Below are 26,440 nucleotides of genomic sequence, written 5' to 3'. Positions count from 1 at the left end.
TGCAACAAACAGCCTGCTGTGTTTGTCATGGTTCCCTCTGAGCACCCTGATTCAGAGAGGAGTGGGAGGTACTTGAAGACAACAACTTGGAATGGGAAGGAGGGGGAGGGGTTGAGACGGCGCAGCAGAGACCTCGTAACGAATTTCTCCCTCTGTCCCTGGAAATGCATGGAAAGAAATCTTTAATAAGAATTATTATTATTATTTTTAAAAAAGGTGGGAGATGGGGATAAGAGGGGGAATAAGGATTGTGAGGGTTCAGTGGTAGAACACACACTTTGCAGTTCCACCACTGCAGTTCCAGTTTAAAACCCCGGCACCTTCAGGCTAGGCTGTGAGAGAGACCCCGGACTAAAATGCTGGAGACCCATTGCCAGTCAGTGTAGGCCATACCGAACTAGGTCACTGAGCTTCAGTAGGTGGGTTGTGGACACCCTATTGTTTCTCAGACTTTGGCCCCCCAGCTGTTGTTGGACTACAACTCCCATCATCCCTAGCTAGCAGGACCAGTGGTCGGGGATGATGGGAGTTGTAGTCCAACAACGGCTGGGGACTCAGGTTTGAGAAACACTGTGGTCATAGTTGAATTCTAAGGTGCGTTGTTGTTGCAGCAGCAGCATTTCCACCATGTAAATATATGGTCAAACAAACAAACAAACAAGAAAGTTGTCCCTCAGTGCATGTTTGGGTTAAAGGGCATGGCTGAAGACTGCTCAGCTAGGTGGATTCAGGGTAAGTAGAAGGCAGCTTCCTATGTTCCTGTATGGCCTTCCGCGCATATGTGACATGAGGAATGTCTACTTCCCAACAGTTACTTATTTTCTTGGTGGAGAAGAGTATCTGCACACAGCTGCAAAGTGGGACATGAGCATAGTGAGTCATTGACCCTCACCAGAGCAAGTGAATGAACCCTGGAAGCTGCCTGCACTGTTGGTTGCACAATAGACCTGAAGGATGGGAAGTGGCTTCCGCAAAAACCAAAGCAGAGATGACAGGGTTATGAAACTAGTTGGAAGAGCAGGCTTCATCCCTGAGCCAGCTGGTTGCAGGTGTGGGTCTGTCGAATTGGCATGCCTCTGCATGGGAGTGCCCCGACACTGTACTGTTGGAGGGTTGCCAAAGCTTAATGTTGCTGTTGGTGTATGTATGTTTTGTATATGTGTGTTTGTGCAGCGCTTTTTACGATGGTGTTCTCAGTTATGGAGTACTGTGACCTTTTTTTACCGCCTGTGGCAGACATTTTGTACTGGCACCCATGGCACATTCATCAAGATCTGAATACCTGGTATGTGTGAGTGTGCATATGTGTTGTTGTTGTACCCCTGCCCATCTGGCTGGGTTTCCCCAGCCACTCTGGGTGGCTTCCAGCACATTAAAAATGGTAAAACATTAGGCATTAAAAATTTCCCGATACAGATGTCTTCTAAAAGCTCACTCAACCACTTTGATCTGCAGAAGTGTCACTTGTACAGGTACCACATAATGCTCATTCCCAGTGCTATTTTTCTAGAAAAAGGAGGTGCTGGAATTCACCATGAACACCTCCCTTGTTCGGGAGTTGCACCCACCTGGGAGGTGCCGGAACTGAGTTCTGGTGAGTTCCAGCTAGGAAAAAAACCTCGCTCACTCCACATTTGTAAGACATTGATATTTTAGTGTGGTAGCACCCACACTTTGAAACTCCCTGCTTATTGACATCAGGCAGGTGCCTTCCCCTTCATTATTTTTTAAGCCTGTTAAAACACATTTTGCTTAGACAACGCTACCCAGATGGGTGGAATGTCAACATGCAATGTAAACTTATAATTGACTTAATTATTTTTGAATGCTTTGATTTTTTGTAAACTGCTTTGAGGTTTTATTACAATTAAGTGGTATATAAGTATTGGGAAATAAATTCTCTCTCTCTCTCTAAATAATTTATTTCCCAATACTTTCTCACACACACACACACACACACACACACACACACACATAGTATAATGCATTTATGTTTTAAAATACATTGTAAACCACTTAGACACCTTTGGGCAACAAGTGACTACCAAGCATAGCTGTCAACTTTCCCCCCTTTTAAAGGGAAATTCCCTTATTCTGAATAGGATTACTCGCAAGCAAAGGGAAAAGTTGACAGCTATGCTACCAAGTCAAATAGATAGTGTTCTGGGTTTGCAGGGGCCAAGGATCCCTTAAATTCCTGGGTGCGAGTTTCTGCCCATATTTTCTGAAATTAGTAAATATGGGGTTTGAAGTCAAGCCAGCTTCCTCAGGAGCTAGGCTTCTCTGGCTTGACTTCCTTAGAGGGGAGATAGCAGAGTCATTATCCTGCCAAAAGGTGAGGCATTCGGCATCGGACAAGAAAGGGGGAGGCTGCCAGAATTAGTACAGGGGCAAGATGTCATCACAGTAAAAAAAGAAAAAAAGAAAAGTGATTTTTGCAGGAGGCTTTTTAAATGAGGTTGCGAGGGATGCTGGAAGCGGAAGGGGAAGAGTTGTTTTCTGCAAAGGCTGTTGGGAAGAAGCAGCCGGAAGTGGGCAGAACTCCATGCATGCTGGCTGGGAGAGGCTGTTCTGAGAGGCTGGGGGCCGTGGCTGGCTGCTGTTTTGGACCCAAGCTTGTTGAAGCCACGAGAGGAGCAACAAGAGACACTCTTGGGGTGTCATGTTCTATGCCCCCTCTGTGGAAGGCTTTAGGTGTCAATGTGTGTGATCAAACCACGTTTCTAAGACACAGCAAACTCCACTGTGCCTTTATTTTGCAGTGGAAACACAACTCTGGGTGAGTGCTTGGAATCCCTGGAATCTTGCTTCCATTTGACAGAGATTAGGGGTGGCGTGTAGCAGTAGCAACAACAAAACACAGTTTGCCAATTTGCACAGAATGTGTGGAATAACCTCTTTCCAGTTTCCCTCTTTATTTCCCCCCTCCCCTGTTCCATACTTCAACAATAATCTGAGTAATTCCTGGGTGTTGTATTTGCAGAAATGGGAAATCATTCATTTTTTTGCTCCTACTTTCCATATGGCTGGGGCTCTGTTTGAAAGCAAAAGTACCCCTGGTTGTCTGCTACCTCCTCCCATATCCTAAGTCTTTCAGCAAAACAGGTTAAGGTGTCTTGATAAACGGCAGCAGACTTTCTCTCTCTTCTTCCCTCTAATGTCTTTTAAACATCTGATGAAGTGTTCCGGGGAACTCAAAAGCTTGCACTCAACAGTTTCATTATGACTGAGCTAATTATGACTGAGCTAATATGAATTGGAAATTTGTGTTTTTTTCTTGTAGGCCATCAATGGCCTTCTCTAACTTACATAAATGTGTCAGTTCGAAATCTTCAGATCCTTTAATTTGTGGAATATCCACATGGAAGTATTTAGCCACACGGACTGATGTACAGTGAAGGTTAGGGACCACAGCTCAAAGGGAAATGAATTGCAACCCAGTAGCTGAGAACATACGTTTGTATGCAGAAGGTTCAGCCCCTGGAATCTCTTTCCTAGCATACCCTCTTGGGTTTTAATCTCTTAAGAGCTGCACCACTCTCAGAAATTTGGGGGTGGCCCAGGTGGAGCATCCTCTGTTGCAGCCCCTAAGTTGTGGAATTCCCTCTCCCAGCTTCACTGTATAGTTTTTGTCATATGCTGAACATGCACTTTGTTACCCTGTACGTCTACACTTGAAATAGATCTTTTATAGGGCATATTCTAATTGTGATTTTAAGTTGTCTTAATTCTTTTTTTGTTGTTGCTCTAACCTGTGACCCCTCTTCACCTCACAAAGACCCCTCTTCACCTCACAAAGGTATCAACTGTTAAACCATCATGAGAAATGTATCTCTGTGGGTGGAATAGGGGTTCCCTAATATTCTCAGCACCCTTAACAAGCTACAGTTTCCAGGATCCTTTGTGGGGGAGGAAACCATGACTGCTTAAAATATATGATCCTGCTTTAAATGTATAGTACAGATGTGAGTGCTCTCTCTCTCTCTCTCTCTCTCTCTGGGGTCATTGTGAGGCTAAAAATGCTGTTCTGAGCTCCTTGGAGGAAGGGCGATAAATGAAAGTCTATAAATAATTCACTGTCCCCTCTTGCCCTTCTTTCTTTCCCAGGTGGCTAACCTGCCTCCTTCGTTTTTAGTGCTGAAGCCAGATTGCTTTAACTAAAGATGGAAACACTGGAGTCGGAACTGACTTGCCCAATTTGTTTGGAATTGTTTGAAGACCCCCTCCTTCTGCCGTGTGCTCATAGCCTCTGTTCCAGCTGTGCCCACCGCATCCTGGTCTCCAACTGCTCCGCCGGAGAGCCTCTTGAGCCCATCACCGCCTTCCAGTGCCCCACCTGCCGCTATGTCATCTCCCTCAACCATCGGGGCCTGGAGGGCCTCAAGCGCAATGTGACCTTGCAGAACATCATCGACCGCTTCCAGAAGGCCTCCCTGAGCGGGCCAAATTCCCCTAGCGAGAACTGTCGTGAGCGGCCATACCGCCACAGCCCAACCATGTCGGCGGGCGACAGGATAGCCTGCCAGTTCTGTGAGCAGGACCCTCCGCGCGACGCTGTCAAGACCTGCATCACCTGCGAGGTGTCCTACTGCGACCGCTGCCTGCGGGCCACGCACCCCAACAAGAAGCCGTTCACCAGCCACCGCTTGGTGGAGCCTGTGCCGGACGCCCACTTCCGTGGGCTGACTTGCCTTGAGCATGAGAACGAGAAGGTGAACATGTACTGTGTGGCTGATGACCAGCTCATCTGTGCCTTATGCAAACTGGTGGGGCGGCACCGGGATCACCAGGTGGCATCCCTGAGTGACCGGTTTGAGAAGCTCAAGGTAAGAAGGGGCAGGGTGGGGTTTGGGGCACTGATTGAGGCAGCCGCAGCAGCTGTGTGTGTTGTGTGGTTTGTGTCTCTTTTGCTCCTTCCTGTATGTTCATAAGTAAGCATTCATTGCAAAAACCACACGCCCCAAAGTGACATATGGAGAACGTGCTCTGAGCTGCTGTTTCACCGCAGTTGCATCCCTCACCCACTGTGTCATCTCTTAACTCACTTTTCAGTATCTTTTACATCAAAACACTAGGAGGCTGTTGTAAACTGACTCAGGCTGTTTACTCAACTAGCCCAGTTGTATCCATTGACTGGCAGTGGCTGGCTGTCCAGGGTCTTGAGAAAAGATCGTTTCCATCATCTGCTACTGGATGCTTCTGAAATGGGGATTCCCATAGTTTTGCCACAAAGCTATGGTCTCTTCCTATGAGCCGCGCTCCCTCCACAACAGAAGAAGCACTCAAATTGGTTTTGTGGTAGAGCAATGAATACACCACAACCCCCCATTTTCCTTACCACACCAATCTGGTCATGTGAATTGGCTTTGGTACTAACCAGGTAACTGGAAGCAAGGTTTTCCTGTGTGAAGCGATGCAGACTGTTTCAATAGGTGTTGGCTTCCATAATTAGGTTGCAATGGCAGACGTTGCCTGAAGCTGCAGGGGCTGGATGGAGGCAGGCAGGCAGGCAAGCAAGTGGGATGGATGCATGGTTTGTCAGGGGCTTGTTTAACTGAGATGAATCTGTACTATTTGTGGGTGTGGGAATCTTGGTTAGCACTGCATGTTGGCTGTGTGAAAGGCCTTATTAAAGGTTTGTGATGGTATTCCCCTTTATGAGTTATACAGAACCATAAGACTAAGGGTTCTGAGCTTAGTCATCCCCCTCATGCTGATCTTCACACCCAGCCTTAAGCCCCTTTTTCTTTGTGAGATCAAACCGTAAAACACAAGAGTAAACCTCCAGGCACTTAAAAGTCAGCATGTAGTAGTGACTACAAGAGTGGGAAGCAGCAAAAATATTTGGACTTTAGAAAGGGTAGAGGTGGGGCTTGCAGTGGTGGAGCCCACTGTTCAGAGTTCCACCGGACCAGCTATGCCTTTCTCTGGGATTTTGCATTTCACGCCCCTCTTCCCCCCCAGTTTTCTGGTGTTTTTTCTGCCCTCCAGCAGTTAATCAGTCACCCATTTTGTGGGTGGTGAGACTTGAATTGGATTGAGGTTTTATAAAGTGTGTGTGTGTGTGTTTTTGTACATCTGGAAACCTTAGTGTTCTCCACAGCCTGTAGCTACCCCCTTTTGTGTGTGGATAGCTAAGGACCAGCACTTAGGGATTTGAGTTCACTATGGGTATATAGCAGGTGTGAGTGTGAGGTATCTTTGGCCCTCCAGGTGTTGCTGCACTATACCTCCCATCATTACTGGCTGTTGGCTATGCTTGCTAGGGTTGATGGGAGTTGTAGTCCAGTAACACCTGAAGGGTCATAGCTTCCTCACACTTGGTATATATGATGGTCTGCATGGGGAATGGTGGGTCAAGGTGCACCCAGTGTGAGAATAAGCCTGGGGAAGGATGGAGCTGTAAAGGGATGTAAGCAAATGCCCACGGTTCCTTTGTTGTTGGTTTTTTTGTTTGAGGAATTCTCCGCCCTGTCAAAACACTGGAATTTTAGTATTTTCAGTGCTGTTTATCCTTGTCCAAGATGAAGTGAGAGAAAGTGTCCCACTATGGAATACATAAGCCATGGAATAAGTTTTGATAGGGTGTTTTGGTAGTCACAGCCAAAGATAGATGAAAGATGATAGAAATAATAATAATAATAATAATAATAATAATAATAATAATAATAATAGATATATTTATACCCTGCCCCATCTGGCTGGGTTTCCCCAGCCATTCTGGGCAGCTCCCAACAAAAAATTAAAATCACGACAAAACATCAAACATTAAAAACTTCCCTAAACAGGACTGCCTTCAGATGTCTTCTTAAAGTTGTGTAGTTTTTTATCTCCTTGACATCTGATGGGAGGGCGGTACTGCCAAGAAGGCCCTTTGCCTGGTTCCCTGTAACCTCACTTCTCGCAGTGAGGGAACCGCCAGAAGGCCCTCGGTGCTGGACCTCAGTGTCTGGGCTGAACGATGGGGGAGGAGACACTCCTTCAGATATACTGGGCATTCTGTTGGTGTCTTTAAATCATGACATTAAAAGAAAGTTCAGAAAGAAGGGGTTCCCATGGGCATCTGCTGGGCCACTGTGAGAAGAGGATGATGGACTAGAAGAGCCATTGGACTGATCCAGTGGGACTCCTCTTATGCTCATATCTCTCATTATCAGATACTGAGGGGAAAGTACTGGAGACGGCAGTTGCCATTTTGGCTTTGATTGCAAGCTTTCCTTGGTCCATTGTATCTGTTTCCTGTTTTGAATTGCCCACAAGTTCCTTGCTGGCCAGGACTTTGATGTTACCACCAGAAGTTGTTGGGCTGAGTCTCCTGTTAGCACCAGCCAGCAGGTTGGATGGCCAGGGATGTTGGGAGTTGTAGTCCTACGGCACCTGCAGGATCAGGGATCCCTTCCCTGCCTTATATCTTCAAGGTGAACATTCCTAGAGAGGCCGAGTAATTTTTTAGTTTTGGGGGGTGGGGGGGTAAATATTTTTTATTTCATTCTATAATGTATATAAAACAGAGAGAACAGTTACTTTTAAAAAAGCAGATAAAAGTAAAGGATGGAAAACAAAACTATAAGGTAGGCACATATAATAAGTGCAGTAGTTGCATGTGGGTTAAAGTAACAAATTCCAAGTAATAAAGAAGTGAGAATAAATGTCTTCTCATAAAGAATATTAGAGTTATCTGATAATCCAGTATAGAGAGGCAGTATTAACTGAGAAACTTCTGGTGCTTGTTGTGAGAACCTTATTTCTTCCTGGAAGAAATATACAGAAGTATATATCCTTCTGTTATGGAGTGAGTGTGGGTGAGAAAGGATTCTGTTCTCCCTTCACTCAAGCCAACATTGTCAGTGCATATTGATGAACTACCCTGAGCTTCTTGAGACAGAGGGATCAGACATCTCTGTGTGCTTCCTGGGCCTCTATTGAAATCTTTTCATGCTTGACTTTTTACGCAGCTATGGAGGCTCTGCTGAATCTGACAGGAATCAGAATGTCTGGTTCTTGACCCATACGAAACGAGACATCTCTCTTTCTCTCTTATGCATTACACAGGGGGCTGGATCTGCAAAATAATGCTAGGTTCCGAAAAATCTGGAAGCGCTCCCCAGCCATATCAGAGAAGGTGGTTTGATGGCCAGGTCTCTTGAGAAATCCAGGCTGTCCTGTGACCTGAATTTTGTAAAAAATTAGGAAAGAACACATTGTGGAGACAGAGAGTCTACTCTGTAGGAGTCTTTGGAGCCAAACTGTCCTGGAAGAAGCATTTGGTTCAGACCAACTTTATATTAATATGCTGGAGTTGCACCATGAGACGACCTAGTATTATTTCAGCTCCTTGGGAATGCTTGCAAGTCAGATTTAAGCTACACAGCATAATAAGCATTTTAAGCCATCCGTGTCGAGGAAAGTTTATGTCTGATGCTTTCAAATTGTGAAGAGGCGGAGCTTTTCCAAACAGTTTCATGTTTTCAGGAAGCAGCTGGTTCACTGCTGACTGCATTACAGGATCCTTGTAGATTCCTTGGGTTCAGTAATGTTTTTTGGTTTGCACCTGCTCATGGAGGGATCCACAATTCCCAGAGTTTAAGACACACCTCAGTTTAAAAACAGGAGTATTAAAACAACAGCATTATAAACAATAATTGGGGATGAGGCAGCCTCAAATGCACTTTTAAACAAAACAATGTGAATAGTCTTTCTGAAGGGAATGAACTAAACAAGGCTTTCTGGAGGAGGAGTTTAGGATCTTATGCAGTACCATGGAGAAGGCCTTGTTCCATGTTCTCATCAACTTCACTTTGGATGGTAGCAAGTCAGAGCCCAGAGTCTCCCAGAATAGCTTAATAGGCAGGAAGAATCAAACAATCTTTGTGCAGGCAGGAAGTAGACCGTGTGACGTAAGATGAGGCAGCTGCCTCACATGGTGGAGGTTACAATGGGAGATGAATTTGACTCACATGGGATGATTCACTGGGAAGGTCTCCTTTGCAAGTTCTCCACAGAGATAGAGAACTGAGCCGGAGAGACAGTAATTTGGTTAAGGCAAAGGACTGGTTTGGCGCACAATTGCATTGTGCAAGCATTTTTTTTAAAAAAATATATATAGAAAAGCTAAACCTAAAGTGAGACAAGTTTCTGGTTCTTAAGAAACTCATTGAGACTTGCAATCGTCTGAGCAGATGATGTTGAATTCTCACTATGCCTAGCTGAAACTACCATAAGCACAGTGCCCTGCATTGTTCTCTCTCTCTCTTTCCATCTCTCTCTCTCTCTCTCCTTGCTAACCAGAGCTAAATAATTTGTGCAAAATATGTGAACACAATTAAATTTCAGGGCTGCAGTGTTTTGACTGATCAGTCAGTACATTGGCTTAAAAGCTTTTGCTCAGCTTACAATGTGGTGACAATCTATATGCACTCATAATAACTATTTAGTACAGGTACTTCCAAAGAACAGCAGGTGGCAAGTACAATCTTTACAGAGGCATCCCTCCTTTTTTCTCATACAGGAGAGAATGCTTCTTCTAAGATGATGCCTACTGCGACACACAGGTGCATGATCCAAAAGGATGGGCTTTGATCCAAAGCTCCTGTTTGGACTTGCATGCAAGCGTAATCAATGAATCGATTCCTGGCACTCATACAGTTTAATCAGCTAAGATTTCTTCAGTTTGGTTGCGGCCCCATTAGATTTGCATAGTTTAGGCAGGTCGCAGAGTTCAGCTTTTCCAGGGGCAGATTTTTCATGAAATGCTGAGTGCATTTAATCACTAAGTACATTTAGTACTGCCCAAGATGATGGGAGGGAACCAATTGCTGGGCAAGGGCTTGATCCCAGGTCCCTCAGATGCAAGTCCAGATCTCTGTCTGTGATAGTTATCGTTAAAAGTAATTAAAATCTTGCTGGATTGGTTTAACACTCACCCAGATAGCTCTCTGAGGGCAACAAACTTTGCAAGTACTTAACTTTTTTGGTGAGTACAGTGGTAGCTTGGGTTCAGAACTTAATTCGTTCAGGAGGGCCGTTCTTAACCTGAAACTGTTCTTAACCTGAGATACCACTTTAGCTAATGGGGCCTCCCGCTGCTGCTGTGCTGCCGGAGCACAATTTCTGTTCTCACCCTGAATCAAAGTTCTTAACCCGAGGTACTATTTCTGGGTTAGCGGAGTCTGTAATCTGAAGCGTCTGTAACCCGAGGTACCACTGTACTGTATTTGTGTACTTTCATTTCTTCTTTTCCTTTCTCTTCCTTTTCCTTTCCCCCTTTTAGTTTCCTCTGTCTGAAATATGTGAATGGTAACGAGCAATTTTGGGTTTATAATAAGAGCTTTCAAGACGTGCCAATCCATTAGGTAATATGGTATCCCCACTCCCACCTTCCACTATTCAGCATGCAGTTGTGACTTGTCCCAAACTGCTATGTTATCTTGTCAGATTCAAAGCAGGTTTTTGTGACTGGGAAGCTTTCTGGATACTCATGGGTATGTGAAGGATTACCCAGTGGAAACCTTACCATGGGACACCAATTTGTACAGTGTTCAGTGGGAATGTGCAAATGCACTTTGCACCTGCTCAGGGGTGCTTTGCCTTTCTATCTTTCTATCTGTTGGAAGCCATCCAGAATAGCTAGGGAAACCCAGTCAGATGGGTGGGGTACAAGTAAATAATAATAATAATAATAATAATAATAATAATAATAATCTTTCCCTTGGAGGGAAAGGAATGCTGCCCGTGCTTGGAGGAGGATTCTTGGTTAGGGCTGCCAGACCTTCTTGTAAATGAGAGGGCAGTCCTACAGTTGTGACAGCTTTTTATGATTAAGTGAAACAAATTGGTATCTCGCTCCAGAGATAAGAATTCTTCCTGGGTTTTATGATGCTAAAATACTGGTGGGAAAACGAGTTTCTTATTTGTCTTAGAAAAATAACTTCATTGCACAGGAAAATATTGTTAGTAATAGACAACAACATTTGCCTAGGCAAGAAAATTCTTGAGTTACTGGATTTTCAAGCTCCAGAGAATCTACAGTCGGGCAGTGTGTGTTATTAGGAGGATTAATCAAGATGTCACAAACTTGTGGCATGCTTCTGAGTTTCTTAGAACTTTTCATCAGACAGTGTGTTCCATTCAGCCAGCAGTCTCCCATCTTAGAACTGAGGCTGCATCTGCACTATACGTTTAAAACAAAGTCGTGCCACTTTGAACAGTCATGGCTCCCCCTACAAAATCCTGGGAACTATAGTTTATTTTGAGATTTGCAGGAGACACCTTTCCCCTCTTACAGAGCTACAGTTCCCAGAGTGCTTTAACAACTGATGCTTCTTTGCAGGGAACTATGGGAATTGTAACTCTCTGAGGGGAATAGGGGCTTGTTGCCTAATAAACATTTTTTGTAGTTTTTAATTTAATGGTATGCTTCCTTCTTTCTCTCCGCCCCGCCTCCCATGCTTTGTGCAACATCTCACCTAATGAAGAGTCCTGGAGAACATGGAAGCATGCCACAACTTTGTGATATTTTGGGTGGTCCTCCTAATGAATGTATTGCCCAGTTTTGGATTCTGGAGTCCTTTTCTTTTGGCTCAACATGACTATATTTTGTTTATCCTTCTGCCCAAATAAAGCCGGGAAAGGCAGACATTACAGCAGCCATGCTGGCTTGGGGCTGATGGAAGTTGGAGTCCACCAGCATCAGGAAGAGAACATTTTCCTCCCCTCTGATCTAAACAAGCATAAGGCACATCCATGCTTCTGGAAAACTGCTAGGACCTGTGGACGAGCACATGGTTTCATCTCTTAAGATTGCAATACAAAATGCAGCAGTCAGATTACTGGCTGGGGTTCACTTTTAGTCTTGCATAACTCCAGTTTTAAAATAAGTGCACTGATTGCCAGCTTGCTTCCAGGCCTAGTTCAAGGCACTCACATTAGTGTTTTAAAGCCCTAGAACAGGTCAGGCCCCAAATACCTGAAAGACCACTTCTTTCCCTCTTGGATGCTGAGATTGGCAGAGGGGAACTTCTTGATAGTTCCTCTAACCTCAGAGACTTGGGGTGATGGCAGATCAGGAGAGGGCATTCTCTGTGGCAGCCTCTAAGTTGTGGAACTCCCTTAGCATAGAGGTGTGTCTTCATTATACAGGTTTCGGTGAATGCTGAAGGCACACCTCTTTACCCTGGCTTTTGGCATACTGTATTCTTATGAAACACTTTATTTCTGTGATTGTAAGTTGTTTTAAACTGTTTTTAAACTGGGAGTAAGCCTCATTGAATTCAGAGGGGTTTAGTTCTGAGCAGACATGGTTGGCATTTTGCTGCAAGTTATCTTCTGGACATAGGAGTACAGTTGCTTGGCTATTCTCTTTACCCCCCACCCCAAATAAAGTTTTCCTACTGAATCCTTGAGGTCAGGTTCACAAAGTATTTTGGGTTGTTTTCTGATTTATTATACCAGGATCAGGATGGTAGTAGGAGAAGATGCCTTGAAATTTATACTTTCAGGTAACACGTTCCTTGTCTGTTTAGACAAGGAACCTATTCATGTGCTGAAGAGACACGTCTCTACTCTGTCCTTTGACATGTGACAGAGACGTATTTTAGGAGCCACTCTAGTGGCGATTGCAATTTGTTTTAAACCAGCCAGGCGCCTTTTGCGACTGGATGGAGATATCCAGGAGCCACTCTTGGCACCTGGCATCTCCACCTGCCTGGCTGCAGCCAGCTGCTCTGCCAAGCACAGTGGCAGCAAAAGACGTGTGTCTTTTTCTGCAGCACAATCCCCACCAGACACCTGATTTCCCAACAGTGCAGCAGCAAAAGGCACATGTTTATTTATTTTTTGCTGCTGCTGCCAGCTGAATCAGGTGTTTGGCGGGCTAGCAAAAGACGCCTTTCCTTGTGGCCACGCTACGCTGCAGACCCCTTGATTCACCTGGCAGCAGCAACAACAGAAGTTTTTAAAACAGGTTTTTTGCTGCCGCAAATCAGATGTCTGGTGGGGTAGAGTGTTAGCAAAAGCTGCGTCTCTTGTGGCTGTGCTAATATGCAGACCCCCTGATTCACCCAGCAGAAATTTTATATATATATATATATATATATATATATATATATATATATCTGTCCCTTTGACCAGTGAATCAAATATTTGGTGGGGTAGAGTGGTAGCAAAAGCCTTTTTTTCCCTACTGTGCTACCCTGTGGACCACCTGATTCCCCAGGCAGCATTCCTGCCCCCCTCCAGTGGACTGCCTGGTCTGGTAAAAAGGTAAAGGGACCCCTGACCATTAGGTCCAGTCGTGGCCGACTCTGGGGTTGTGGCGCTCAACTCGCTTTATTGGCCGAGGGAGCAGGCATACAGCTTCCAGGTCATGTGGCCTGCACGACAAAGCTGCTTTTGGCGAACCAGAGCAGTGCACAGAAATGCCGCTTACCTTCCCGCCGGAGCAGTACCTATTTATCTACTTGCACTTTGACGTGCTTTCAAACTGCTAGGTTGGCAGGAACTGGGACCGAGCAATGGGAGCTCACCCCGTGGCAGGGATTCGAACCGCCAACCTTCCGATCGGCAAGTCCTAGGCTCTGTGGTTTAACCCACAGCGCCACCCGCATCCCGTGCCTGGTCTGGTAGTGGGGCAGGAAAAAAGGGAGGAAAGGGGGGGGGGGAGAGAAGCAGCTAGACATTTTGTTTTGGCGCCCACAACCTAGGTCCCAGGAGCCACATGGCATTCCTATCCCAGTTTCTAACACTGTTTTAAACTGTTTTTAATGCTCTATAATATATTGCTGTAACCCACCCTGCTGCCTTCTGCTGAACAGTAGGCAGTAAATCTAACAACCACCCCCTGACTTCCACTCATTACCCATTTCAAACTAAAGTTTCCAGTCACTATCAGTTTCAAATAAATTTTGTTCACCTTAAACTGGCAAAACACTCTGAAATATTCATGCTGGGTTTTACATTGACAGGCATGTCATTCCAATCATAAAAAGGACTTTATGCTGTGGATTTTCATCTCAAATACCAGGGATGTGTGAGAGAGAGAGAGAGAGAGAGAGAGAGAGAGAGAGAGAGAAGAGAGAGAAAGAGATATGCATAAAGCAAAGAACAAAACTCTCACTGGCTTTAGAGGGATTTGCTTTGTAAACTGGTTATACAAGTCTGGGTTGAGCTTCTTCTGCAAATTTACTTTGGTAGTATAAAATGCTGGGAGGAGGTTTGTTTCGACAGAAGAGTTATGTGATGAATTGGGAGGATAAAACTGCAGGAGAGAATGGTCTGGATTAGAAGCCGCAATATGAGACAAGAAAAAATGAGAGACATTGGATTCCATTTATCACTTAGATGAGTCAAAAATATAACATGAGCAAGAATTCATATAAAACTTAGTTGTTGCTGTCATGGAATATTGTAAAAATAGCCATGCAGCTTGATGCCCTTCAGATGCTGCTGAATTCCCCTCACAGTTATCATTTCCAGAATGGTCAATCCCTCTTCCCACAGAGTTCTGGGAATTGTAGCTGTTTGAGGGGAGTTCCCTTCCTAGTAGCTCTCAGCACCCTTAACAAACTACTGGCCTCCAAGATTCTTTGAAGGAAGCCATGACTATGGTATGATAACTGCTATAAATGTATACTGCTGATTAGGCCTTAAAAATACCTTAAAACTGGTATTTTTACTTGTCACTTTCCAGCTAAATAAGCTCTCAAAGTGACTCACCGTATTTTTCGCTAAATAAGACGCACCAGACCATAAGACGCACCTAGGAGGAGGAAAACAAGAAAAAAATATTCTGAATCCCAGAAGCTAGAACAGCAAGAGGGATCACTGCGCAGTGAAAGCAGCAATCCCTCTTGCTGTTTTGGCTTCTGGGATAGCTGCGCAGCCTGCATTCGCTCCATAAGACGCACACACATTTCCCCTTACTTTCATGAGGGAAAAAGTGAGTCTTATAGAGCAAAAAATATGGTATATATATATATATATATATATATATATATATATATATATATATGCTTTCGTAGATTTTCACGGGTACAGGAATGCAGGTTTTGGTGTCCTCGGGTGTCTTCCCGTGTAAAAGTTGGGGTGTCTAGGCGACGTTTCGACGAGGTCTCACTCGTCAGGATATCACTCAAGAAATCACTCAAGGTATCTCTCAAGTAATTAAGGAACAAAAGAAGAAAAGGCACACTAGCCTGGGAACTTCCTCTCTGCCCAGAACATTGGAGGCTAGACACCACACCCCCTCTACAGTATTTATAGGAACTCAAACATTGAGATCCCGCTCTGTTCCAGTAACAAGAAGCCGAAAGCACCAGCCTGAAGATGACGAGTGAGACCTCGTCGAAACGTCGCCTAGACACCCCAACTTTTACACGGGAAGACACCCGAGGACACCAAAACCTGCATATATATATATATATATATATAAAAACCCTATCCAAAAAACCTCACATATTATAACAAGAATGGGGAACCCCTACTGATGTTGATGGACCCAACTCCCATCTGCCTCAGCTAGTGTGACTAATGGCAAGGGATGTTGGGTTTTGCAATCAAACAATCTTAGAGCATCTGATGGTCAGACATACGTTATTACAGGGTGGGGGCACCCATGCATTATAACTTATGTTAATTAACACAATAATACCTTTACTTACTCTTCAGCAACCTCATGCTGATACTGGAAACTGGAATTCTATGAAGGGTTTTTGGTCAAGGATTCTTAGTTATTTCTCCCAAACTGAAATTCCCAAGATTCTTTGGGAACCCAGCGTAAGTTGTCATAGTATAGGTTTATGACGTGTGAAGTTCTTGAGCAAGTATAGTTGTCAGGACTGAGGATATTGAAAGTGAGGGTGATCTTGTAGTACTTTACTACATTGGTCTTCAATGGTGGGTCAGAACCCACGACTAGGTCACTTCCTGATCCAAGGGCAAGTCACAACAGCAGCACTGCCACCGTGCAAATATATGGTGAGAAATTAAGAAATGGGTCCCCAAATGCGTGTTTGAATTAAAGGTGCATCCTGGGTATGAAAAGGTCGAAGATGGTTACTGCTTTACAGGACAGCTGCTGTCTCCAACATGCAGCCAGTGGCGTAGCGTGGGTTGTCAGCACCCGGGGCAAGGCAAGTAATTTGCGCCCCCTAACCTGTGGATTTTAGTAGGGGCAGAGAGCTGCGAGTGCAAGCGCGCCCCCCGGATGTTGCGCCCGGTGCGGCTGGCCCCCCCTGCACCCCCACGCTCCGCCACTGCATGCAGCTGTTTTGTTTCACACACAGAAGGGCACACCCACACCATATATTTTAAGTACCTGACTTCCCCCAAAGAATTCTGGGAAGTGTAGTTTGTTAAGAGTTGTTGAGAGTTGTTAGGAGACCCCTCTTCTTACAGAGCTACAGTTCTGAAAGTGGTTTAGGAATCAGTCTCTCTTCCCTTCAGACTCTGATAAATGTAGCTCTGTGAGGGAAATTGGGGTCTCCTTTCCTAACCATTCTTATCAACCTCAACAAACTTTTGAGAACTTAAAGGTTTGCACAAAGTTTTGCAATGCTCTCATCAGGCTATTAAAAGTATTGCCCTAATATGGATTTGGGAATCTTGTTTGTTTTTAACACTTACATCCCACCTTTTTGTGAAAAGCACACTCAAACCACTTGTGGAATAAACATATATAAATCAGGAAATAAAATAAAACTGCCGCACTAAAAAGGAAAAGGAAAAATGCACATATGCAGCAATAGCAGGATCATAACAAAAAATTCCCAACAAAATATTGCTATTGGCTTTAAATAAAAAAGAATGCCTGCCTAGATAAAACAAGCTTTAATAGGCAGTAAAAGAGTGGGCAGATTAATAACCTTTTCCAAGGGTCTGTGTAGCTCAGGGGTACTGACAGTACAGTCATGGCTTATTCTTGGAGACTGTGTCTTGAGGGGGCAACACACACACACACACACACACACACACACACACACACACAGCTTTGTCCTGCAGAGAGGATTTTTGTAACTTAGATCTTGCCAGCAGAGTCTCCTTTTTTAATTTAATTAGCAGCATTTGCATTAACATGGGTTTTCTGCCTCTTTGTCCTTTGAGGAGGGAGCAGGCAAAACTGCCTGGGTAAACATCAGCTTAACAATGCAACTTGAATTTTTCCTTTGCTTCCTTTGAACATCTTAGCCTAAGGATGAATTCTATATGACTCAGCGGAGGTGTCTGTCAGCCCCTGCCCTCTGAGGGGATCGGTATGGCAACGTGATGTGTTAATTCATATTGATAACCAGCTCTATTTCTGAGGCTTTGGATTTGGTTGTATTTTTAAAAAAGGTCACGATGAATCAAGTAGAATTATTGAAAATACTAAAAATATGCCCATGCAGTTCTGCCACAGAGCTCTTCTAAGGCTCCATGAGTAAAAGTCTGTCTTGCATCACTTGTGAAAGCTGCCTGGATTTGAGCCAGATTCTGTGCATTCTCTGATTTCACAGTGGCAGTGCAGAAATTTGTACTGAGTGTATAATTCATTGGGCTGTATCCATTGTTAGTTCTTTTCAGACCAGACCCACTGAACTGAAAGGATATGACTAATTTGGCATGATTGTTGTGTATGGAATTATGCATGGTGCTGAGAAAGTGAAGAGAGAAAAGTTTTCCTCTCAACAGTAGAACCCATGGACATCTACTGAAACTGAATGTTGAAAGATTCAGGACAGACCAAGGAAAATACTTCTTAAAAATATGGAATTTTCTGCCACAAGAGGCAGTGATGGCCACTGATTAGGATGGCTTTTAAGAAAGAACGAGGCAAATTTATGGAGGTAAGTCTATCAGTGGTGGCAGTGGCGCAGTGGGTTGCCAGTGCGAGAGAGAGGAAGGGGGAATAGGAAGAGAGAGTGTAAAAGAGTCTTAATCCGTGCCTGGGAAAAGAAGTAAATGATCTGATACATTTTTGGAGGAGGTACCAAACCATCATGCTAACTTCCTCCCGACTCTCAGGGTGTGTTTGTGGAGAGAGAGAAATGACGGCCAGTGCTCACAGCTGGTTGGTGGTGTTTTGGGAGATGATGGTGTCATCGGCGAAGTAGGGGGTCATAGGGGGCTGTGGGATCCCCGTCACAGAGCACAGAACATGGCCAAGGCATGCGGCACCAGGCCACATGGTGCGGAAGAGAGGAGAGGGGCTGTCTTGGAGCCAAGGCAGGCAACTAGTGCCCATCTGAGCGAGTTGCTTGTGCTCTGGCGCTGGTGTGTCTCTGGAGTGCCCGCTCTCCTCCCCACAGGCCTGGCAGGTTACGCAGTTCACAAGGCCAAGCTGGCTTCTCCTTTCCTCTTGGCCAGCCCAGGGGTGGAGTGCGCAAGTGCGTCCCTTCGCTGGCCACAAGGGAGAGGGAGGCATCGCTACCACCCCAGCCCTGAAGGGTCAGCCTAGGCACAGCTTGCCTCCCTGCAGCTCTGGAAGGTGAGAGGAGTTCAGCCACACGGCCTTGATGTGGCAGCCTATCGTACGGGTGCCCATTGTTCTCAGAATTTTTAACCTGGGGCAATCGCCTCTCTTGTCCCCTTCATGTTGTGCCACTGCTTCTCAATTCCAATTCCTAGAAACTGCAGGTTGGGCGAAGGATATTTGGCTCACATCTTGCTTGTGGGCTTTCCACTGGGAAAGCATCTGATCTGATTGGCTTTGCTAGATGAGCCGCTGTCCTGATCCAGAAAGACTCTTCTTACGTTCATTTCAGTGGGTATACTCTGAATAGGATTGGGTAAGCTGCAACCCATTTTCCTGAGTACCTCCATCATCATTTGGGCTGCCCTTTTCTCAGTGTTTTCAAGCAATTCACCATTCAGAAGAGACAGCCAGGGGAACCATACACAACATTCCAAGTCGAGTTGCACCATAGATTTGATTAATGGCTCGGTGATATTGGCGGTTTTGTTTTAAAGCCCTCTACTAAAAATGGCTTATAGAACTCAGAGGTAAGATTTCAGTTTTGAACGCCTACAGGTTAAAACCCTCAACAAAGGGGGGGGGTGTAGCATGAGAAAGGGTTGCTTCCAAAGGCATCAGCGGGGTGCCACCTGTTGTATTCAGAGCTGGCATGACGTTCCACAGAAGGAAGCAGCGGCGAGAGTTTCAAGTTCCCCAGCTGTTTTTTGGGTTTTTTTGCCAGCCTAGATTTCCCCAAACCCCCCCCCCCCACTGTGATTCCCCTGCATTTCTTTTATCTAGGTCAAGCTATTACTTTTACTCATAATCTACATTAATTTTTAATTTGATCTTTAGTCCTAATTCTTTAGCAACTCTGAACAGGAACCGGCTTTTCTTCCTTTCTACTGTGAGAGGGGTTGCTTTCAATGCTAAGCTATTTGCTGAGCATGCAAAAAGAAAAAGAAAAGGAAAAAAAGGAGCCAGGCAAGGAAAGAAGAGACACACATTGTTCTCTCTCTCTCTCCCCCCCCCCCCTGCACTCCCCTTAAAAAAACTAGCATGGACCAAATGAGAAGATGTGACTGGGCCAGTGTGGTACAGTGCCAGCAATATTAGACCATGACCTGGGAGATCAGTGTTTATATCCCAACTCAGTACAGTGGTATCTCGGGTTAAGAACTTAATTCGTTCTGCAGGTCCGTTCTTAACCTGAAACTTTTTAAAACCCGAGGTACCACTTTAGCTAATGGGGCCTCTTGCTGCTGCCATGCCTCCGGAGCACGATTTCTGGTCTCATCCTGAAGCAAAGTTCTTAACCCAAGGTACTATTTCTGGGTTAGCGGAGTCTGTAACCTGAAGCGTCTGTAACCTGAAGCATCTGTAATCCAAGGTACCACTGTATTGACACACACTGAGTGCCTTGGGCCAGTCTCTGTCTCTCAAAGTGGGGAGGGGGGACAACCAGCTTGGAGTGGGGTGAGAAAGGTGAAATATAAGTGTAGTAATATACAAACCATAGGATAAGGGAAGTTGCCTGGCAAGTGAGACTGCTGTTCCATCTACAGTGGTACGGTGGGTTACATACGCTTCAGGTTACAGATTCCGCTAACCCAGAAATATTACTTCGCGTTAAGAACTTTGCTTCAGGATGAGAATAGAAATCGTGCTCTGGTGGCACAGGGGCAGCAGGAGGCCCCATTAGCTAAAGTGGTGCTTCAGGTTAAGCACAGTTTCAGCTTAAGAAAGGACCTCCGGAATGAATTAAGTACTTAACTTGAGGTACCGCTGTAGTTCCCTATTTTCTCCTTGACTATAGTCAACAGCTCAGTTATTTCTCCCTTTCTGCTTTTCCTGACTCTCTTAATACTGGAAGAGAGCTGGGCAGAGGGGGAAATGTCTGGAGTGAACTAAAGGCCAAACAGTGACTAATGGCAGTTTCTCAGTAGTCTTCCAATGAAACTTGAATAGGAGAATTATTCCGCCTCATGTGTTCCATGGCTTGTCTCAGGCTCTTCTCACTTAGAATGTTCTGCCTGAAGCAGCTTCCTCACATTGCCTTGTGGTTGGTCTGACTCAGGATGATTCAGGTGTGTTCCCATCCAGTGGAAAGCCGGAAATTCAGCAGCCTGTGCAGTCCCATGGTGGCAATCAGATTTGAAGGGAAAGTGCCTTCTGGGCTTCCGTTAATGGAGTAAATGGCAAGGAAACATTATTGGGCATGGTTTGTGCTACAAGATCCAGTGAGGACCAAGCGTCGAATGTTGCATCCTGTTTCAACTGTGGTGGTGGCAAATACTGAAATGCAGGTGCCAGCTGCAGGTACCTGGTTGTGTGCATTGCTGGTTGGCCACTGTGAGAACAATATGCTGGACTGCATGGGCCACTGGCCTGATCCAGCAGACACTTCTTACATTCTTATTACTTGGCTGCCTAACAAGTAGCAATGGGCAGTGGGTTGTATGGCACATCTGCATGGAAATATAATGCAGTTAATGGGATGTTAGGAGATATGAAAGCTGCCCCTTTTGGAGTTAAATCTATGATGGCTCATTCATGCACGCAGATCACCACTTGAGGAACATGTATGTATGAGCTGGTCCTGTCTTGGTGGAGACATAAAGCTGGCTCAGTGTAAGCCGCAGTTAGCGAATTAAAATACATGTCCTCTTTGCCAACCCCTTTCTATTTTGTGGACTCTAACCACGATTCAGTGTTATGTCTGCACTGATGGCAACCCGTGAAAAATTCTGACTAGATTTTGCAAAGCTGCTTCAGTCCTTGAATTCAAATTCTGGATAAAAGGGGAACCTGATTAATGTTGCTGTGCTTAACATGAGTGTAAACGTATTAGGGAACCGTGTTTGTAGTTCTAAAGAAAGGAGAGGGGAATTCACGCTAGAGGTGATGGAGAGAGTGTTCTTTCCCGAGGTGGACTCCCAACCTACAAACCTTGGTTTGCAGGGAGCCAACTTTATATTGCACAGGAACCCATGAGAATTGCGGATATAGGGAACTGTGAAACCACAACTCTATGCACCATGAAAAGAGGAGCGGGAGAGCGAAAGAGAGTGATTGCATGCACAGCAATTATAGTACAATTCTGCAGCAGGAGACTTCTGTGTGTCTTAAGCCTGAGCCTCTCTCCAGGCACTGCAATGATTTTGTGATTCTTTCATAGCCAGTGGGTTAATGTGGCAAAACGCCACCTCCCAAAGTACATTCGAAAGCTGGCCTTTGAAGCTCTGACATTAAGCAACAAAAGCTGGAAAAGTTGTTGGGGAGGACACCCATCGGCTTTAATTTATTTAACATCGTGAGTCATATTCAAATTAGAATTTCGCTGGCCTAGATAGCTTGAAGGGGGCTTGGGATAGAAATATATTCAGGACACGGCTTAATATGTCCCCAGCCTGTGAAAAATAAAGCTGTCACTGGCTGTTGCTTGATTTTTAATTTCAGCCAATAGTTTGCAGGGCCTTCAGGCTTAGGAGCAGGTGCCGGATGTCACCCTTGATGCCAGGGTCCCTTGCTTCCTTCGGACGAAGAGGCAGAGTGGCATTTCCACAATAGCAGCGGCCTTCAAAATGCCAGGAAGGTCATTGATACGTGACCCATGTGAAGATGCTGCTTTGTCCAAAGGGTGTGCGCAGAGCCAGGCTCGATGTCTGGGCCATAAACCCAGCAGTTGCATATCATGAGATACAAGAAGGCAGCAATACCCGCTCTGACCTGTGCTTGTCATGATCACCGCTATTTCTATTCCACTGCAGTTTGGTTTCTGCCAAATACTGTGTCTTGCTGTCTGCCATTTAGTGTGAGTTAGGTAAATTATGTAACTGTTTACATAACTTACATTCCATGTAAAAGAAATGTCAAAACACGTAAACAAAAACAACCACCCTGTCATTTTTTAAGTATCGTTTGGGGACTTTAAAACATCAGCAACAATGTGAACAAAGACCTATCATACTCGCTAGACTGATTTCTGTTCCAAAGTACAGAAGAACATATGAACAGCAGCAATTTCTGCTTCCATTTCCATTTCCACTGGAATTCTCTGACATCCCTGTGCATAGCAGCTCTGAGTGACTTAAATTCCCACTTTAAGCATTCGTTTTGAGTGTAGGCTGATAATCTACTTTCCTCTTCATTCTTACCCATTTTTATTTTAAGTATGCCAGTATGGCAGTATCAAGGTAGTTAAGCTGCATGTACTTAGCGTGCTATGGAAGAAGCCACACTATAGTTTTATTTTTCAGGGGTGTTGTGTGTGTGTTACCCTCCTTTCTTGCAAAGGCAACTGAGGTTGTTGCCTCTTGCTTTGCTACAGGCTAGTGGTCTCTGTGTTTTTGTTTTTGTGTGCTTGCCTGGCTTGAACTTCTCACAAAGTTTTCAAAGTCAAAACACTGCCCCTGTAGTAGAAAAGAGCTGCGCCAAGCTGAATAGTGAGGTCAAACGCTTTGAGGGAGAACAGCCAGCCATCCTGCTGGAGGGCACAAGCCTTGAGTAGCAGGAATAACTTGTTAGCTTGGAAGGGTGAATGGCAGATACCTTTTTGTCTCCAGGCCTTTTGTTCCTACTGGAGGCCTCAGGTGATTTCTGCTGCTAGATGAGGACAAACCGGACCGATTGGACTGTAGGCTTTGGCACAGTTTGGGTGCACACAGATGGGGCAAAAACAATAATTATGGTACATATTTTCCCAGGGGCTGAGTCTTTGTTTCTTTTGCATCTGGAATGCCATTGACAGGCATTCAAACTGAAAAATTGAATAGTGGCTGTCAATTCTCTCCCCCTACCCTTGCTTCAGGCAGGCTGCTCATTTTTTTATTTTTAAAGTGCAATACATACATTCATTCAAATGAAAATATTCCTTGCTTTATTTAAAGCACGTACCCATACATGCTAGTTGAGAAACTAGGGGCAGAAGCTTTGTGATATCACAGGGAATCAGCCAATCAGTGCTGTGCACTTCCCACCAAGTTTCTCATCAATTTAACCCAAAAAAGAAAAAGATATACAAAATCTAGTGAGCAGGCTTCTGCATTAGGATCTATGCTCAAATAATGCTCAAATATATAGACATGCCTTCAAGAACAAACCATGAGTGGATTCAATGGTCAAGAAGGCAGTTTCTACACATGCTGTAGAGAGAATTGAGGGGCAGGTGGGGCTTGCCAACCTGGAAAGGTAGCCCATCTAGGAGAAGGAAAACTCTGATCCTAAACCTCCACTGCCTTGCAGGATATCTTCAGAGAAGAAAAGGCTAAGGCATAAACCCTATACAAATCTGGAGTAGAGCTCCTAAGATGGTTGGATGGCGCTTTGTACGCCTTCTACAGGCAACTCCTGCAGCCAAGCTGGTGCCAAACATATTGCTCTGCTTTTGTTTGGACCACATCAGCAAGGCTGAGAGAGGGGCCTTGTTGTCTGGGCAGCCTAGGACTTCCATACACACTGCCCAGGCTTGCACCTTGGAAAGATCACTTTGGTGCTGCAAAACGCAGCTGTTTGACTTCCCTCTTGGAGGCGCACTCCATTGTCTCCCGAGACCACAGCTGTCAACTTTTCCTTTTTCTTGCGAGGAATCCTATTCGGAATAAGGGAATTTCCCTTAAAAAATGGGAAATGTTGACAGCTATGCTTGAGACAGATGGATGCCAGCAACAACTAAAAATCCAATACTCTACAGAAAAAGCTATCTCTATGTAACAATCATCAGAAACTGTTCTCATAAAGGAGAAGTGAATTTTTTCCAAAAGTTATAACAAATATCAATCAAAACTGTACAAAAAAGTCTATTGAAGCACAGGAAAACTCAACCCAGTATAAAATTCTTACAAGCAGCAAGAATGAAATGAAAAGTCTTCCAGATAAGAGATAAGTTACAATACAAAAAAAAAAAAAGTCAAAACCCAGCTTGTGTGAAAAAGGGATGAAGCTTTAAGATACAGGCAAGTGAAGAAACTGATGCTCCCTGATTTGCAGGGATTTTTTCAGCCGGAACTCACCAACTCAATTCCAGCACCACTCAGGTGAGCGCCATTGCCATTATAAGAGAATAAGGGAGGCGTTCATAGTGAGTTCAGACACCTCTTTTTCTAGAAAAATAACACTACATTTGTGTTATGTTTATCCCTCTCTTCACTCACAACCAAAATTTGATTGTCCATTGGTAAACGACATCCCAAGGGACAGAAACCTGTAAAACCCATTTTCCATTGTTTTAGGGAATTGAAATGTTCTTGAACCTTATCAGGAAACATCTGAGCCCATGATGTTCACTTAGAACTGCTACCTGCTAGGCGTACCTTTTTCACACTGGTGCATTGACAAAGGCACATTCTCAAATTCCATAGTCCATCTAGAGAGAGATTTCTGCTCTTAAGAAAGACATCCATACCTGCTTAGCCATAAGCCAGAGTTTCTTGACTAAAGTTTGTTTCCATTCTGCACCATTTCTCTTTGGGGCTATTATCACCTTTGCCACACACCTAAATTTTCCCCGGACATGACCTGAGCAATATCAGGTGAGCATTTCCGAAAAAAGGGCCTTAATCAGCACTGGAATAAGCACAGGCCCAGAGCTTAGTCCAGTGTGACCAGTAAAGGTCCCCAATTATCTTATTTGTGACTCTCGGTGGCTCACACCTCAAGGCTGGGGAGGAATCATGCTGAAGGAGCCCTACAACACATCAGTCACCAAACTTTCAGGTATAAATCCCAGAAAGAGCAATAGGTTTAAATTCATCTCCTAACCACACTTATGCTTACAACTCACAAACCATCTAGTTGGCCAAAGGGCTCGACCACACATTGCTTTATTTTGCTTGTCCCATGCTTTCAAGGCACAGGTCTGAGTGGTTTTCCATTTGCCCTGCTGCTTTCCCCCTGGGAAAACCCGCTCCTTACTGCTGTATTGGAGCAAACATCAGTAGGGTTTCCCATGGACTGATGTTTGCTCCAGTTCAGCAGTAAGGAGTGGGTTTTCCCTGGGGGAAAGCAGCAGTACCAGCTGAAGCGTGAATGGGCCCTAAATGTAGTAGTGCAAGACCTGAAGCCAGAGTCCCAGCAAGTGTACATGGCTGCTCCAGAGTTGACCTTCCTGAGCCTGGTGCTTTCCAGATGTTTTGGAAAACAGCTCTCGTCATGCTTGCTGGGGCTGATGGAAGTTGGGAGTCTAAAACATTTAGAAGGCACCAGGTTGGGGAGGGCTTGCTTAAGCCTAGCCATCATAACAGGAGCACTTTGGGCACACAAATTCCATGTTCACTTGGGGAATAGTGGAACTTTTTAAGAACAGCCTTTGTAAATACAGTTACTAGCATTGAGAGAAGGTTTGGCTTCTCTTCTCTTCCCTGTCCAATTTCCCTTTGCTTGTAGAGACAGAACTTGCTCTGAGTTTGCTTCCCCCATCTTCTCAGTCATCCTTCATAACCATGAGAACTTCTTCACAAAGAATAAACATCAACATTGCTCAGGGGGGGGGGGGGACAGGGACTGTCTGAGGTTTTCTCCCCTCCCCCCCCGAATAATGTATGAATGTCTGTTTATAAATGCCTTATCTGCTACAAAGAGTTTGCAGATAACAAATACAGCAGTGTCCTTTTAATCTGTATGTCTAACCTGAAGACTTGCTAAGCCTCAGGAGTTCAAAATAACAAAATAGATGAAAACTCCAGAAATCAGCTTTTGGTATGTTATAGAAACGTGGGATCTCATTTATAGCCTACTTGTTGGTTCCCAAAGCTGTCTGCAACTCATTTAGACTTCCTGCGGTACAACAGATTTATTGCAATGACAATGAAGTGATGTACACAGATATTAAATTGAACTATTGACAAAAGCTTTATTACTTACTGTATACTCCCATTATTTTTATTTTATTTTTTGCCTGCGTAGAAGTGTTTTGTTTTAAGCAAGCCTGCAGTCATGTAAATTTTGTGGAAGATTTTGCCCTCAGATTTAACAATGCATATCTATGCTAGTTGGCAAAAGAAGGCGTTAGGGACT

At 44.6% G+C, this 26,440-nt stretch overlaps 1 protein-coding gene across 2 annotated transcripts in view; it reads left to right on the top strand.

Annotated features, from left to right (window-relative positions):
• The window catches only part of MID2 (midline 2), a 195,911-nt gene that overhangs the window by 46,127 nt on the left and 123,344 nt on the right, over positions 1-26,440 (top strand). For both annotated transcript variants that reach the window (XM_083722254.1, XM_083722255.1), the window contains exon 2: positions 4,108-4,826. In XM_083722254.1, coding sequence (XP_083578380.1) covers positions 4,164-4,826 — 663 coding nt within the window. In that variant the 5' untranslated portion in view covers positions 4,108-4,163. The remainder of the gene's footprint in view (positions 1-4,107; positions 4,827-26,440) is intronic.

Source organism: Podarcis gaigeae (assembly GCF_964106915.1).
Source record: "Podarcis gaigeae genome assembly, chromosome: Z".
Lineage (NCBI taxonomy): Eukaryota > Metazoa > Chordata > Lepidosauria > Squamata > Lacertidae > Podarcis > Podarcis gaigeae.
This window is presented reverse-complemented; position numbering and strand designations above follow the sequence as displayed.